This window comes from Sceloporus undulatus, chromosome 3 (genome assembly GCF_019175285.1).
Source record: "Sceloporus undulatus isolate JIND9_A2432 ecotype Alabama chromosome 3, SceUnd_v1.1, whole genome shotgun sequence".
Lineage (NCBI taxonomy): Eukaryota > Metazoa > Chordata > Lepidosauria > Squamata > Phrynosomatidae > Sceloporus > Sceloporus undulatus.
The window spans coordinates 226,166,329-226,179,078 of NC_056524.1; the positions used below are offsets into that span (position 1 = coordinate 226,166,329).

The 12,750-nt window shown below is 43.9% G+C and overlaps 1 protein-coding gene across 1 annotated transcript; it reads left to right on the plus strand.

Annotated features, from left to right (window-relative positions):
* Positions 1-6,617: 6,617 nt before the first annotated feature.
* On the plus strand, positions 6,618-12,514 carry LOC121927093 (transcription cofactor HES-6-like). The gene is made up of 4 exons (XM_042460642.1): positions 6,618-6,835; positions 8,522-8,608; positions 8,745-8,826; positions 11,283-12,514. Exons 1-4 carry the CDS (start codon positions 6,752-6,754, stop codon positions 11,726-11,728), a joined length of 699 nt encoding a protein of 232 aa, XP_042316576.1. The 5' UTR covers positions 6,618-6,751; the 3' UTR covers positions 11,729-12,514.
* The last annotated feature ends 236 nt before the right edge of the window (positions 12,515-12,750 follow it).

Consider the following 12,750-nt stretch of genomic DNA (forward strand, 5'->3'; position numbering starts at 1 on the left):
AAGAGGGGGCCTAAAACCCTGTCAAGTTTCACATTCTTACTCTTGAGGTCTCTCTTTTTGCGAGCGCTTTGCTTGTGCCAGTGTGTGGTGTTGTTTTCGTACACACATGCACAACAGATGTATTTCATTTTCTTGGCTAGTAAAAATATGACATCCATTGCCAGAGTGGGGCAGGGGTGGGAGGAGGAAACAAAGGAGGCAGAGGGAACACCTGTCGCTCTCCTTGGGGACAAGACCTAATGCTTTTATTTGATTCCGTCTGCTGTGAGGACTGCAGCTGCCAACTGTCATCAGCATCAAGTTACATTCACAAAGCTGGAGTATTTCATTCTTTAGTTTAGGGAAAGAAGGCACCAAGCCAAACAAGAGAGGAAGGGAGGACGCTTTTGACCACATCAGGACGAGACAGAGCAATTTAGCTCCTCTCTTCAATAACAGCCTCATGGGGAGAAGGAGAGGGAATAAATGTGTACACCAATTCTAGTCCACTATGAAATGTGACAGACAATTTACATCCATGAAAACTTGGTTCGCTTTAACATGATTGTTTTCTGACACCTTGATCTCATGGAAAACATAGTGCGGTTGATTTTTTTGGACAATTAAACAAAACAAAACAAAAAATTAAACATGCAAAAAAGAACCCAAATAAAAGGAAATAAAAAAAACATTCAGGGGTAGCCATGTTGGCCATAAAGCAAATAAAAAATCCACCAAACGATGATGTGTTTGGTGTATGTTTCTAACACCTTGCCTGATGAAAAAGCCAGTGGAGCTTTGAAAGCAACATGCAATTGTGCATTTTGGTTGGGCCAATAAAGGTATCATTCATTTTTTGTGGGGTCTTTAGGCTATGTGTTTAAACTCTTCTAGAACATGGCCACATAGCTCGAAAAACCCACAAAAAACTGTGGATGCCAGCCATGAAAGCCTTCACAAAGGTATCAGTGTTTGGTGGATTTTTGATTTCCAAATAAATTGAGTATATGTAAGCCCTCCATGGGAGCTAGAGCGGTGTAGTCATCTGAGAGTTGAACTCAGCCATAGAAACTCATGGGGTGATCTTGGGCAAGTCACATACTCTCAGCCCCAGAAAACCCTGCTGATAGGTTGCCATAAGTCAGAAATGACTTGAAGACACACAACACCAATAAAATGTCACCAGTAATCCAGCTCATAAGTAAAGAAATAGGAAAACAACAGCAAATACATATACAGGATGTGTCATTGCAGTACAGCTAGCATGGTACAGTATAGTAGTTTGAGTGCTCGGCTAGGGCTCTGGAAGACCAGGGTTCGAATCCCCACTCAGCCATGGCTTGGCCATGAAAACCCACCAAGTGACCCTCGGAGGAAGGCAATGGCAAATCCCTCTGAACAAATCCTGCCAAGAAAACCTCATGGCAGGTTTGCCTTAGGATGGCCATAAGTTGGAAATGACTCGAAGGCACACAGCAACAATAAACTGTCACTATTTGTCAGCCCAAAAGTCCAAACTAGCTGGCTATTAGTGCCCCAGAACTTTACCCTCCATCCCCTATCCTTCCCTTGCAGCCCACTGTGCAATTCAAAAACGTGCTCTGGAGAATTTCCTAGCCTTAAGAGCAGGTTTGAAGGGTACATTGTGAGTGGGGGCTGCAAGGTAGAGAAGAAAGTGCTCCCCAGTTCTATGGAGAAAGTAACTTAGTGAGTGGGGGGGAAATCTTCACCACTGGGTTCATTATGGATTAAGCCAACAACATTAAACATTATTGGTCAGTGGTCCCAGTTTGTGAAGGCAAGCTACTATAACTAGGAAAAAAAATTGCCACCAAAAATGCAAAGTACAGTGGGCCCTTGATATCTGCTTTGCTTTAGTTCCAGGACTCCCCGCCCCCTTCCTGTGGACACCAAAATTTGTGGATGCTCAAGTCCCATTAAAGACGATGGCACATTAAAATGGTGTTCCTTAAATAAAATGGCAAAATAAAGGTCTGCTTTTGTGAATGTATACATTTTAAATAATATTTTCAATTTTGGATGCTTGAATCCATGGATAAAAAGTCCATAGATACAGAGGGCTGACTGTAGTATAGGATGGAGATAGTAATAATAACACTTGGTAAGTCATATCTATGACACCTGTTCCACTGAGGTAACACCCCAAAATGGTTGCTGACTACAATGTTTACTTACAATAATCATTTTAGAAAATCTATGTATACAGTAACTTTTTTGGGGAAAAAAAGTGAATGCTAGACTTTTTGTGCTGCTGGACACCCAGAGCACTAGAACATGCTTTTCTAGAGCATGTGGTATCCTGGACACCATACATCACTGCAGCTGTTTGACAGGGGAGGATTATATATGCAAATGTGCAAGCAAAGTAAGAATGATATATGCAAATAGGAAAATACCAGATCTTCCTAGGATACTGCTGTGCACCAATGTGGCCCAAATGACCACTTCGCTTATTGTCTTTCTTACTGTTCATATAACTAACGACTTTGTACTTCCCATGGCATTAATGATAACAAGTGTGCCATTGTTGAGAAACAATAACGTGTCTCCATATGAAAGAGTGGAAAGTGCACATTTCAACAGAGGAAATGGAAATGCATTCATAAAAACTAATAAATGCAACTCTCTCTCCCCAAGGGAAGAGGGGAAAAACAATGCTGGTTTTGGCATCTTAAAAATCTGAAAGAGGGCTTCACACAAAGGGCAGCAACTTAATTTTTTAACTGCTATGGTAGAGAGAGCGTGAACTCTAGGAAGAGGCTGCCGTTAGGCATTCAAGGGCCATGTTAATAGACTCTGTGAATGCAGTGTTTCAGCTGTTTCAATGGGCTCTTCACTGGAAACATTATACATTCCAAGGACGTTTAAGATTATAAACCAACGTTTGGCTATGCCAATTTTCTATTTTGGAATATAGCAATATACAATGACATTAGTTTTTAATATACCTCTCGTACACGTTTTTGGCTTCACCAACTGGTAAACAAAGTACAGGTGTGTGTGGTATTGTTTGCCTAAGGTGAACCTACCACAGGGTTTTCTTGGCAAGTTTCTTCAGAGAGAGTTTGCCACTGCCATTCTGAGGCTGAGAGAGTGTGACTTGCCCAAGGCCACTCAGGGGTTTTCATGACCGAGTGGAGATTCTAACCCTGCTCTCCAGAGTCATAGTCCAACACTCAAACCACTACACCATAGGAATCTATATAGGTACTCACCATTTCTGGAAGCCTACAGGAGAAGCAATATACCTTTTGAATAACAACCCTTTCATGAAGGATGGAATGGGAAAGCTAGATAGGAAGGAATGGGTAGGTAAACATCAGCAGGAAGCAAAGAAGGAATCAAGAAGATGGCCTAGAGATTTCCAAAAATGGAAACTGAGTGTATTACCGGTGACTTTATATATTTATAAAAGGATGTACAAATGCTTTTCTTTCCCCCCTTTCTTATACAACTTGGACATATTTAATAAAAATATATTACACACACAGAGAGAGAGAGAGAAGAAAAACAAACCCTTCACAGTACACAACTATAGTACCATGATTCCACTTTAAATATCATGGCTGCATCCTGTGGAATCCTGGGTTTCATAGTTTGGTGAAGCACTAGATCTCTCTGGCTGAGAGTTCTAAATATGTAGTATGTGCCTTCAAGTCACCTGCCAGCCTATGGTGATTCCATGAATTTCATAAGGCTTTCTTAGGCAAGGAATCCTCAGAGGTGGTTTTGCCAGTTCCTTCCTCTAAAATATAGCCTACAGCACCTGGTGTTCATTGGGAGTCTCCCATCCAAGGGTGACCCTGCTTTGCTTCCAAAATCGGGCATGGTCTAGGGCTTTAGGATATTTGATGTGACGATGTATGTGCCTTCAAGTCATTTCCGACTTATGGCAACTCTAAGGCGAACCTATCATAGGTTTTTCTTGGCATTTGTTCAGAGGAGCTTTGCCATTGCCTTTCCCTGAGGCTGAGGGTCACCCAATGGGTTTCCATGGCAAAGCAGGGAATTGAACCCTGGTCTCCAGAGTGTCAGTCCAACATTCAAACCACTTGGCCACCTTGACTTTGGGGTATTTACCTTTCCATAAACTATAAACCTCAGGATTCCTTAAGATGCAGCCATGGCAGTTAAAATGCAATAATTTTGGCAAAAAATATGTCATTTGAAAGGTGCTCAATGCACTTTTTAACATTTAAAAGTGGGGTCTGGCCCCTGACATACTCTTTTTTTTAGCAGTCCATGCGATCCCTGGAAGGTTCTGGGGCAGAAAAATGGTTTCTAGACTCTCTGCAGTTACCTACTTTAGTTTGCATTGATGATTGCATTTCCAAATAAAGATATGATAAGAAATAACAGTACAGTATGTGGCTGAAGAAAAGGGCAGCACCAGCCTTATTTTTCTGAGATTGTGGAAAAGCTTTGCCTTTCTTGAATGGAGACGCAGAGATGGCCAAACCTGCACCTGTCACCTCTCTCACACAGTTTGAAATGGCAGAGGGATCCTGCAAGGAAGCTCTCTGGCCATGCCCATGGGAGGCTACCACAACACAACTCACTGCTGTTCAATAAAAGCTGTTTTCAGCTGCCTTTCCACCTCAGAGCTTAGAAAAGCTACTTTGTGGATTGTACCTCCCAATCCCAGCTCGGTTCTGTTCTAATGCAGAGTGGTTGGAGCAAGGTTTAAGTCCAACCCCCTGATCATTTGTAGAGAGATCTTGTAGCACTTTTGAGACTAACTGAAAGAAAGAAGTTGGCAGCATGAGCTTTCATAGGAGGATATCACATGACTGAAATTGGAAGTATAACCCAGTGGCATCCTGAATGGAATCATGCGTATTCACGTTATTGCGCAAAAGGTTACCACACACGATCGCTGGCAGTCCGAACGCACTCCGAATGCAATCACTGTCAATCCACACTTAAGTAAATTCAGTGAACTAGCAAAGTCACAAACCCTATTCCTAGGCAACTTTGCACTCAGTGTGCTGTTGTTTGGTGTGATGTGCATGTCTCCTTTGGCCCTGGTTTCCCATGAAGCCACACTGCAATTCCGCTTCAATTTTGCTTCCGCTTGTCCTTCAGCATTGCTGAGGGAGGGCTGCTGCCTGCTAATTAAGAGGCATGGACCCGGAGCTATTGGATAACCATTATATTCACGTTTTAACTGGACAAGAGTGAATATATGCTTGTTTTAACGTGAATAGCGCATGTCCTTTCAACCATTCTTCCCATCTCCCCCCCCCCCAACCTCTTTTGTAAATTGTGGGGTTCCTTGGTTCCTCTCTGTCACTTGCCTAAATATGCTATGCTCCAGTCATCTGGAGTCTCACTGAGCATGCGAAAGGGTGCCAGTTTGCAATTAAGAACCCACCAATGTGATGGCTTACTTTGCACAGGATCTGGGTTGCATTCGGGGAGGCCATTACAGCGAATTTAAGCTATGATAAGTAATCACGTAATTACATGAATTTTCAAATTGACCTCGCTATCTTCTTTTTTGAAATTGAGAGCCTCCCGTCCCGTGTGATATCCTCCGTAGACTTAAGCCTACCTCCTGAGGTGCATTTGGTGGAGTGGAAAGCCAGGGATAGACCTAGAGGTGTGTGTGTGTGTGTATGTCTTACGTCTGTCCCTGGCTTTGCACTCCACCAAATGCATCTGAGGAAGTAGGCTTAAGTCTACAAAAGCTAATGCTGCCAAGTGCCAACTTCTTTCTTTCTTTAGACTCAAAGGTGCTACAAGATCTCTCTTCATACTGATTCTACAGACTAACATGGCTATATCTTTGGATTCTTCCTCTGATCATTTGTTGTTGTTTTGCGCCTTCAAGTCCTACTTTAAAAGGTCACATCACAGAGTTTCCGTGGCACGATTTGTTCAGAAGGGGTTTGTCCTTGCCTTCCGACTGAGGCTGAGAGAGTGTGAGTTTCCATAACTAAGTTTACTTTTGCTTTCTTCTGAGGCTGAGAAAGTGTGACTTGCCCAAGGTCACCTAATGGGTTTCCCATGGCTGAATGAGAATTTGAACCTTGGTCTCCATAGTCCAGCACTCAACCCACTTTCATGGGGCCCATGCCATTGGTCAACCATTCTTGGCAATATTTGTTTAGAGAGGGGTTTGCTTTTGCCCCCTCTGAGGCTGAGAGAGTGTTACTTGCCCAAAGTCACTCAATGGCTTTCCATGGCTGAACCAGAATTCGAACCCTGGTCTACATAGTCCAATGCTCAACCCACTATACTGGCTCTTATGGCAACCTTATCACAGGATTTTCTTTGCCAGAAGAGGGGCTCTGCTTTTGCTTTCCTCTGAGGCTGGGAGAGTGTGCCTTGCTCAAGGTCACCCAGTGTATTTTCTATGGCAGAGCTGGGATTCGAACCCTGGCCCCCAGAGTCTCAATCCAGTGCTGAAACCACTAGGCCAGGCTGGCTCTAAGCTCTTTCACGGCGAAAGAAGCCACAGCAATTCAGCTCCAGCCAGGCCAGACAAAGCGCCGGCCTCCCATTGGCTGGGCCTCCGAACGCTAGGCTTCCTCTCGGTGCGCCGCGTCCAATCAGCTCATTGATATGCAAATCGGAGGGTATAAATAGGGCTGGGGTGGGGCGGCCTTGGGATTTGGGGGGCGGCGGAGCGGAGGAGAAGGAGCTTCGTTGGGTTTGGCCGCCCCCGTTTTGTCTAGGCTTCCTCTCTTGGATCGCTTGCCTGCATTGTCCTGTGGATCCTCTCCAGCAGACAGAGACCCTTCCGGCCATGGCTCCCTCCTCTCGGCCTAGCCACAAGAACAGACCCAGCCGGGAGGACGAGGATTCAGACGAGACGCGGGGAGACAGGAAGGTGAGCGCGTTTGGGGAGGGCTTTTTTAAGGAGAAGGCTGTTCTCCCCACGGTCCGCCCCCAGGCACGTCCTCCTTTTCCCGGACGCGTCCTACATTTCCGACCTCCTCTCCAGGGGGAATGGCAGAATGTCCTCCATTTGGAGCACGCATTCATATTTGTATTTTGGGCTCAGGGGTGACCAGACATGTCCTCCTTTTCCAGGACACGTCCTACATTTCAACCTCCTCTCCAAAATGGCCCCCATTTGGAGCATACATTCATGTTTGCATTTTGTTTAGTTCAGAGTGACCAGACACGTCCTACATTTTACTCTCCTCCCCAGCTGGAATTGCAAAATGTCCTCCATTTGGAGCATGGATTTATTTTTATATTAGTGTTTTTAGGTCAGGATGACCCGACACGTCCTCCTTTTCCAGGATATGTCCTACATTTCAACCTCCTCTCCATGAGGAATTGCAAGATGTCCTCCATGTAGAGCATGGCTAAGAAACAGGAATTGACATGGACCTCAGGGTGACCAGGTTTCCCCTCCTTTTCCCCGGACATGTCCTACATTTCAGCCTCCTCTCCAGGAGGAACTGCAGCATGTCTTCCGTTTGGAGCATGGATTTAATGTTGGTACTTTTAGCTCGTGGTGACCAGACACGTCCTCCTTTTTCATGGGCACGTCCTACATTTCAACTTCCTGACTGGGAGGAATGGCAAAATGCCTTCCATTTAGAGCCTGAATTGTATCTTAATATTAGTGTTTTTAGCCCATGATGAGCAGCGGGTCCTCCTTTTCCAGGACACGGCCTACATTTCAGCCATCTCTCCAGGAGGAATTGCAAAATGTCCTCCATTTTGAGCAGGACTAAAAAGCGTGGCTTTACATTGATATGAGTGGCTCTAGTTTTTATTTGGTCATGTCTTGTCCTACACTTTTGTCTTGTCCTACATTTTTCCTCAAAATTCCTTCATTTTGCAGTGTCTAGTCCTCCTTCGCCAGGACGTATCCACAGGTCCTGCTTTTCCAGGACGTATCCTACATTTCAACCTTCTATCCAGGAGCAATTCCAAAATGTCCTCCATTTGCAGCAGGACTAAGAAGCACAGTTTACATTGATATGAGTACTTCTGGCTTTTAGCTGGCCATGTCCTCCATTTTTGCTTGAGTGTCCCTACATTTTGCAGTGCCTTGTTGTCCTCCAAGGCAGTGAAAACATCGGGTCACCCTGCCCCAGGGTGCCCTAACTGCCAAAGAGGACAAGGCATTGCAAATTATGGGACACTCAAGCAAAAATGGAGGACATGTCCCAATAAGAGCTAAAACAGGGTGACCAGATATTGTAACTACAGATAAGGACAAGGCACTGCAAAATATAGGGCACTGCCAAATAAAGGCTAAAAGGACAGGTCCTGGAAAAGAAGGACATCTGGTCAATCTGCGCTGAAAACATTCATATCAGTGTAAATCCATGCTTCTTAGCCATGCTCAAACTGCAGGACATTTTGGAATTCCTCCTGGGCAGAAGGCTGAAATGTAGGACATGTCCTGGAAAAAGGAGGAGGTCTAGTCACCCCGCCTTAATTGTGCTTAAGTTGTAAGCTACTTTGAGTCCCAATTTTCGGAAGAAAAGCAGGAAATAATAATAATAGTAATAGTAATGGTAGTAATAATAGTTATTATTATTTTCCTCTCTAGGCGAGGAAACCACTGGTGGAGAAGAAGCGCCGGGCGCGCATCAACGAGAGCCTCCAAGAACTTCGGCTGATCTTAGCAGACACGGAGGTAGTAACTCCCTCTGCAAAGGTTTTTATTTTGGGGGGGGGGTGGCAGGAAAAGGGATGGGGGGAATCTATGGGGCTGGCAAGGCGAAGGATGGCTCTGCTTTGGGCTTTGCCTGTCTCTCTTTTCCCTCCTTTAGTTCCAGGCGAAGATGGAGAATGCCGAAGTGCTGGAGCTTACAGTGAAGCGGGTCCAAGGCATCCTCCAGAGCAGTTTGCCTGGTGAGGGACCCCATTTCGTGCCATCTTTGCACACACAGAAACACATGCACAAGTACATGTACATACACGCACAGGTGCCATTCTTCCTCACAGGTCTGTTAAGATGGTTGCATGTGTGTATGTGCCTTCAAGGCACCTGTTGACTTATGGAGACCCCACACATTTCATAGGGTTTACTTAAGCAAGGTATCCTCAGAGGTGGTTTTGCCAGTTCCTTCCTCTGAAATATAAACTACAGCACTAGGTGTTTATGGAGGGGGGGGGGGTCTCCATCCAAGTACTAATCAGGGCTGACCCTATTTACCTTCCAAGGTCATATGGGATCTGGTGGGTTTGAAGTATTCAGTTATTGTTGTGTGCCGCCAAGTCATTTTTTACTTATGGCAGCCCTAAACCTATTATAGGGTTTTCTTTTCAAGTTTCTTCAGAGGGGGTTTGCCATTGCTTGCCTCTGAGGCTGAGAGAGTGTGACTTGCCTGAGGTCACCCAGTAAGTTTTTATGCTAAATCGGGGAATCAGACCCTGATCTCCAAAGTTGTAGTCCCAACACCCAAACCGTAACACCACAGTGATTCTCTATAGCATTTAAAACAGATATTCCATCAATGTTGATATCTCCTTATTAGGATGTGGGGTGGGTGGTATCATTCAAAAGGTAAATAGACTGTCAACATGGGGCAACCACAGACATTGGGAAAGGTTTTTGGTTTGTTTTTGTTGAAACGTTCACAGGTAGCGTAGGCCTTGAAGGCACCAGATCCCTTCTGATGTCAAAAAGTAAGCAGGGTCAGGCCTGATTAGTACTTGGATGGGGGACTACAAAGGAGTCTAGGTTTTGTAGGTTATATTCAGAGGAAAACCATTTCAAACTGTCTTGAATATTTTGGAGCAAGTGTCCTGTGAAATTCACGGGTTGGGACATGTGACTTGAAGGTACTTACACAGGCTTAGCATCCAGTTGGTTGGTCTCAACCAGAGTAAACCCAGTCTGTCAGTTGGTTAAATGTGGCAACATGTGAATAAACCCCATTGATTCAGTCGGCCTACAACAGGATTTAGGCCATATCACTAATAAGTAGGAAGTACACCACTTCCTACTTGTTAGGGAGACAGGCATCCTGTCTTAAGATCACAGAAATAGGCCATATCTGTGTTCATTTTTACCAGTCACGTGTTTCAGTTTTATAGTTTCAGTCACTTTGGTGGGAAGTCACTTTTTTCTGTTCACTATCTGAGGGTAGAAAGAAAAAATATACAGTAGTTGTCATATTCCCTTGCAGTGGTATTGTTCCCTTCCCCACCCCAGTACCCCTGTGAGAGCAGTATCATTATTTGTCCTTGTCCTTTTTTAATGTATTATTTTTCCAACAAACCTTTATGCTTAAACTAAAAATATTTTAAATGCACATTGCTTTTTGTTTGAGCAAATCCTTGAGTAGAAAATGGCCTCCCTCTTGTGCCTAAATATATCCCTGTCATCTGTTCTGGTCTTCCTAACTAATCGGGAGTGATAACATAGTTTTGTTTAGAGTATAGATATTATTGATTTTACAACAGTGGGTGCCAGAGCTGCAACCTATGGTGTTGCAGCTCAGCTTTCAGCAGTTTGCACCTGTTGTAGCTATTATTTAAATTTGCCATGAAAGTGCGTAAGTTTGTTTGAGCCTAGCTCAGTTCACATATTCCACTCCATAAATATTACTCTCCCCCTAAGCACCAGTGAAGCCACTTGAGGTATCGTAGGGCCATTTGACACAGTACAGTTATAGAATTGTGATTCCCCATGAACGGCTGTTGATGCATCCTGTGGTATCCTGGGGAGTGTACTTTGGAGAGACACTAAAGATCTCTAGTGAGAATTCTAAGTCTCTCTCCCTAAACTGCAGATCCCAGGATTTCATTGTATGTTGACAGGGCAATTAATATGGAATCATAACTGGGTCATTGTGTAGTGTGAGAGGACTCATACAAAACAGGCATTTCTATATACTACTGACACTCTCTTTTCAGAAATGACTTGTCTTGCTGAACTAAGACAGAAGCTTTCCCTGGGAAATATGGGGCTAAATGCAATGCTGAGTTCCATGTAGCTTATGGTTCCATCTAGCATAGACTGACTGAATCAGTGGGATTTACAGTATGTCAGTGTAGGCTTCCCATTCAGTAGGTGATTCAGTGGTTTTGCTCCAGCTGGATCTAACAATAGCATTTAGGATGCAGTTATTTTCCCGACATATTTTTGATTATAGTTTTCATAGAGATTGTAGGCCCAGATTTGAAACATTTTCAATGTCTGGTGTGAAAGGAACTAATGGGTGGGTTGTACCATTCTAGCATGGAGCCAGCCTTGAAGAACAAGAGAATAGAGCCATGTACACCATGGATGAAGAGGGTAGAAGAGGATGGTTTTGTGACTTTTGGCTGTGTTTGTTTCCTTTTTTGCCCCTTGGTCTTAGATGATGACAAGCTACAGCGAGAGGCCAGCGAGCGCTTTGCAGCTGGATATATTCAGTGCATGCATGAAGTTCATACTTTTGTCTCCAGCTGCCCTGGGATTGATGCTACCATTGCAGCAGAGCTCTTGAATCACCTTCTGGAGTCTATGCCCTTGAATGAAGGCAGTTTCCAGGACTTGATTGCAGACGTCTTGTCGGACCCCTCAATCAGCCAGTGGCCAAGCAGTGATGGGCAACCCCAAACACCTGGGGCATCCCCTGGAGCTTTAAACCTGCCCAGTCTTACTTCACCTCTTCCTTCACCTTCCTCAAGTGAAGACGTTTGCTCTGATCTGGAAGACACAGAGACTGAACAAAGCCACACCTCTTTGGATGGACTGGACAGGTCTAGGACACCAAATGTGCCTTCCTCCAGCCTGTCCAAATCTGTGTGGAGGCCTTGGTAATAAACTGCACAGGAACCAACGAAGACCTACCTAATAGGGAGAATACTTGAGCACTGTGTTCTTCTAGCCACTGGAATAGAGACGGTGAGGATTTCAGATGGTGCATTTGTGTCGTACAATTACGGTATTTCAGGACTGTATAGATGGCACTATTCCACTGTCAAATCCTGACAGGCTAAATAGGTTAATGACTTACTATTACATTTGTGTGTGTGAGGGATGAGTTTTGTAAGTTTTATTAAAAAAATATTTTAGGGATGTGGGGTAAAAAGGGACGGAAGTGTGTGCAAGTAGAGTTCTTTTGTTGATGCACCACAATGTTTTTGCAACTTACCTGTTTCCTCTTTTTGTTTTGGCCCTTATAAGTGGCCCGATATGTCACTCACTACCTTTGGGTTGTTTTTTTTGGGGGGGGGGGAGACTTTGTGCATTTGAAAACCTGGTGGTTTAATCCAGTGAGAGGGATGTTAAGCATTTGTGCTTAAAACTCCAAATGTTTTAGTGATAGCATTAAAAAAAGGGAAATCCCTAAAAGGGATTGATGAGGCTAGTCTCTTGATGAGTTTAGTGGTCTAGGATCTCTCCTTCAATGAAGGAAAAGAAAACTAGAAGCCAGACTGGAATAGGTGAGCATTTAAAATATTGGTGGCAGGGTGCCTTTTAGAAACATGTCTTGTGCACATTTTCTAGCACATTTGAATTTATTGTGGTATGTATATTAGCTTGTCAAATGTTTATTTTAATCTTTTTAAAGAAAACAATAAAAGCAACTAAATTCACCAATGATTGCATGTATTTTGGGGTGTGATACTTCTGCTCTAGAAATTCAGTTTTCTGCTGATGATTAACAAATACCTATCTTTGAGTGCAAACATTGGTAATTAAGCACTTAATTCTTGTACAGTACTGAACTTGCCAGTTCAAGTACAGGGAGTTGGAATGTTTAATTTGTTCAGGATTCCTGGCCAAGCTTGGTTTTGGCACACTAAATTCCTCTGTAATTAAATCTGTAGTTTTCAGAT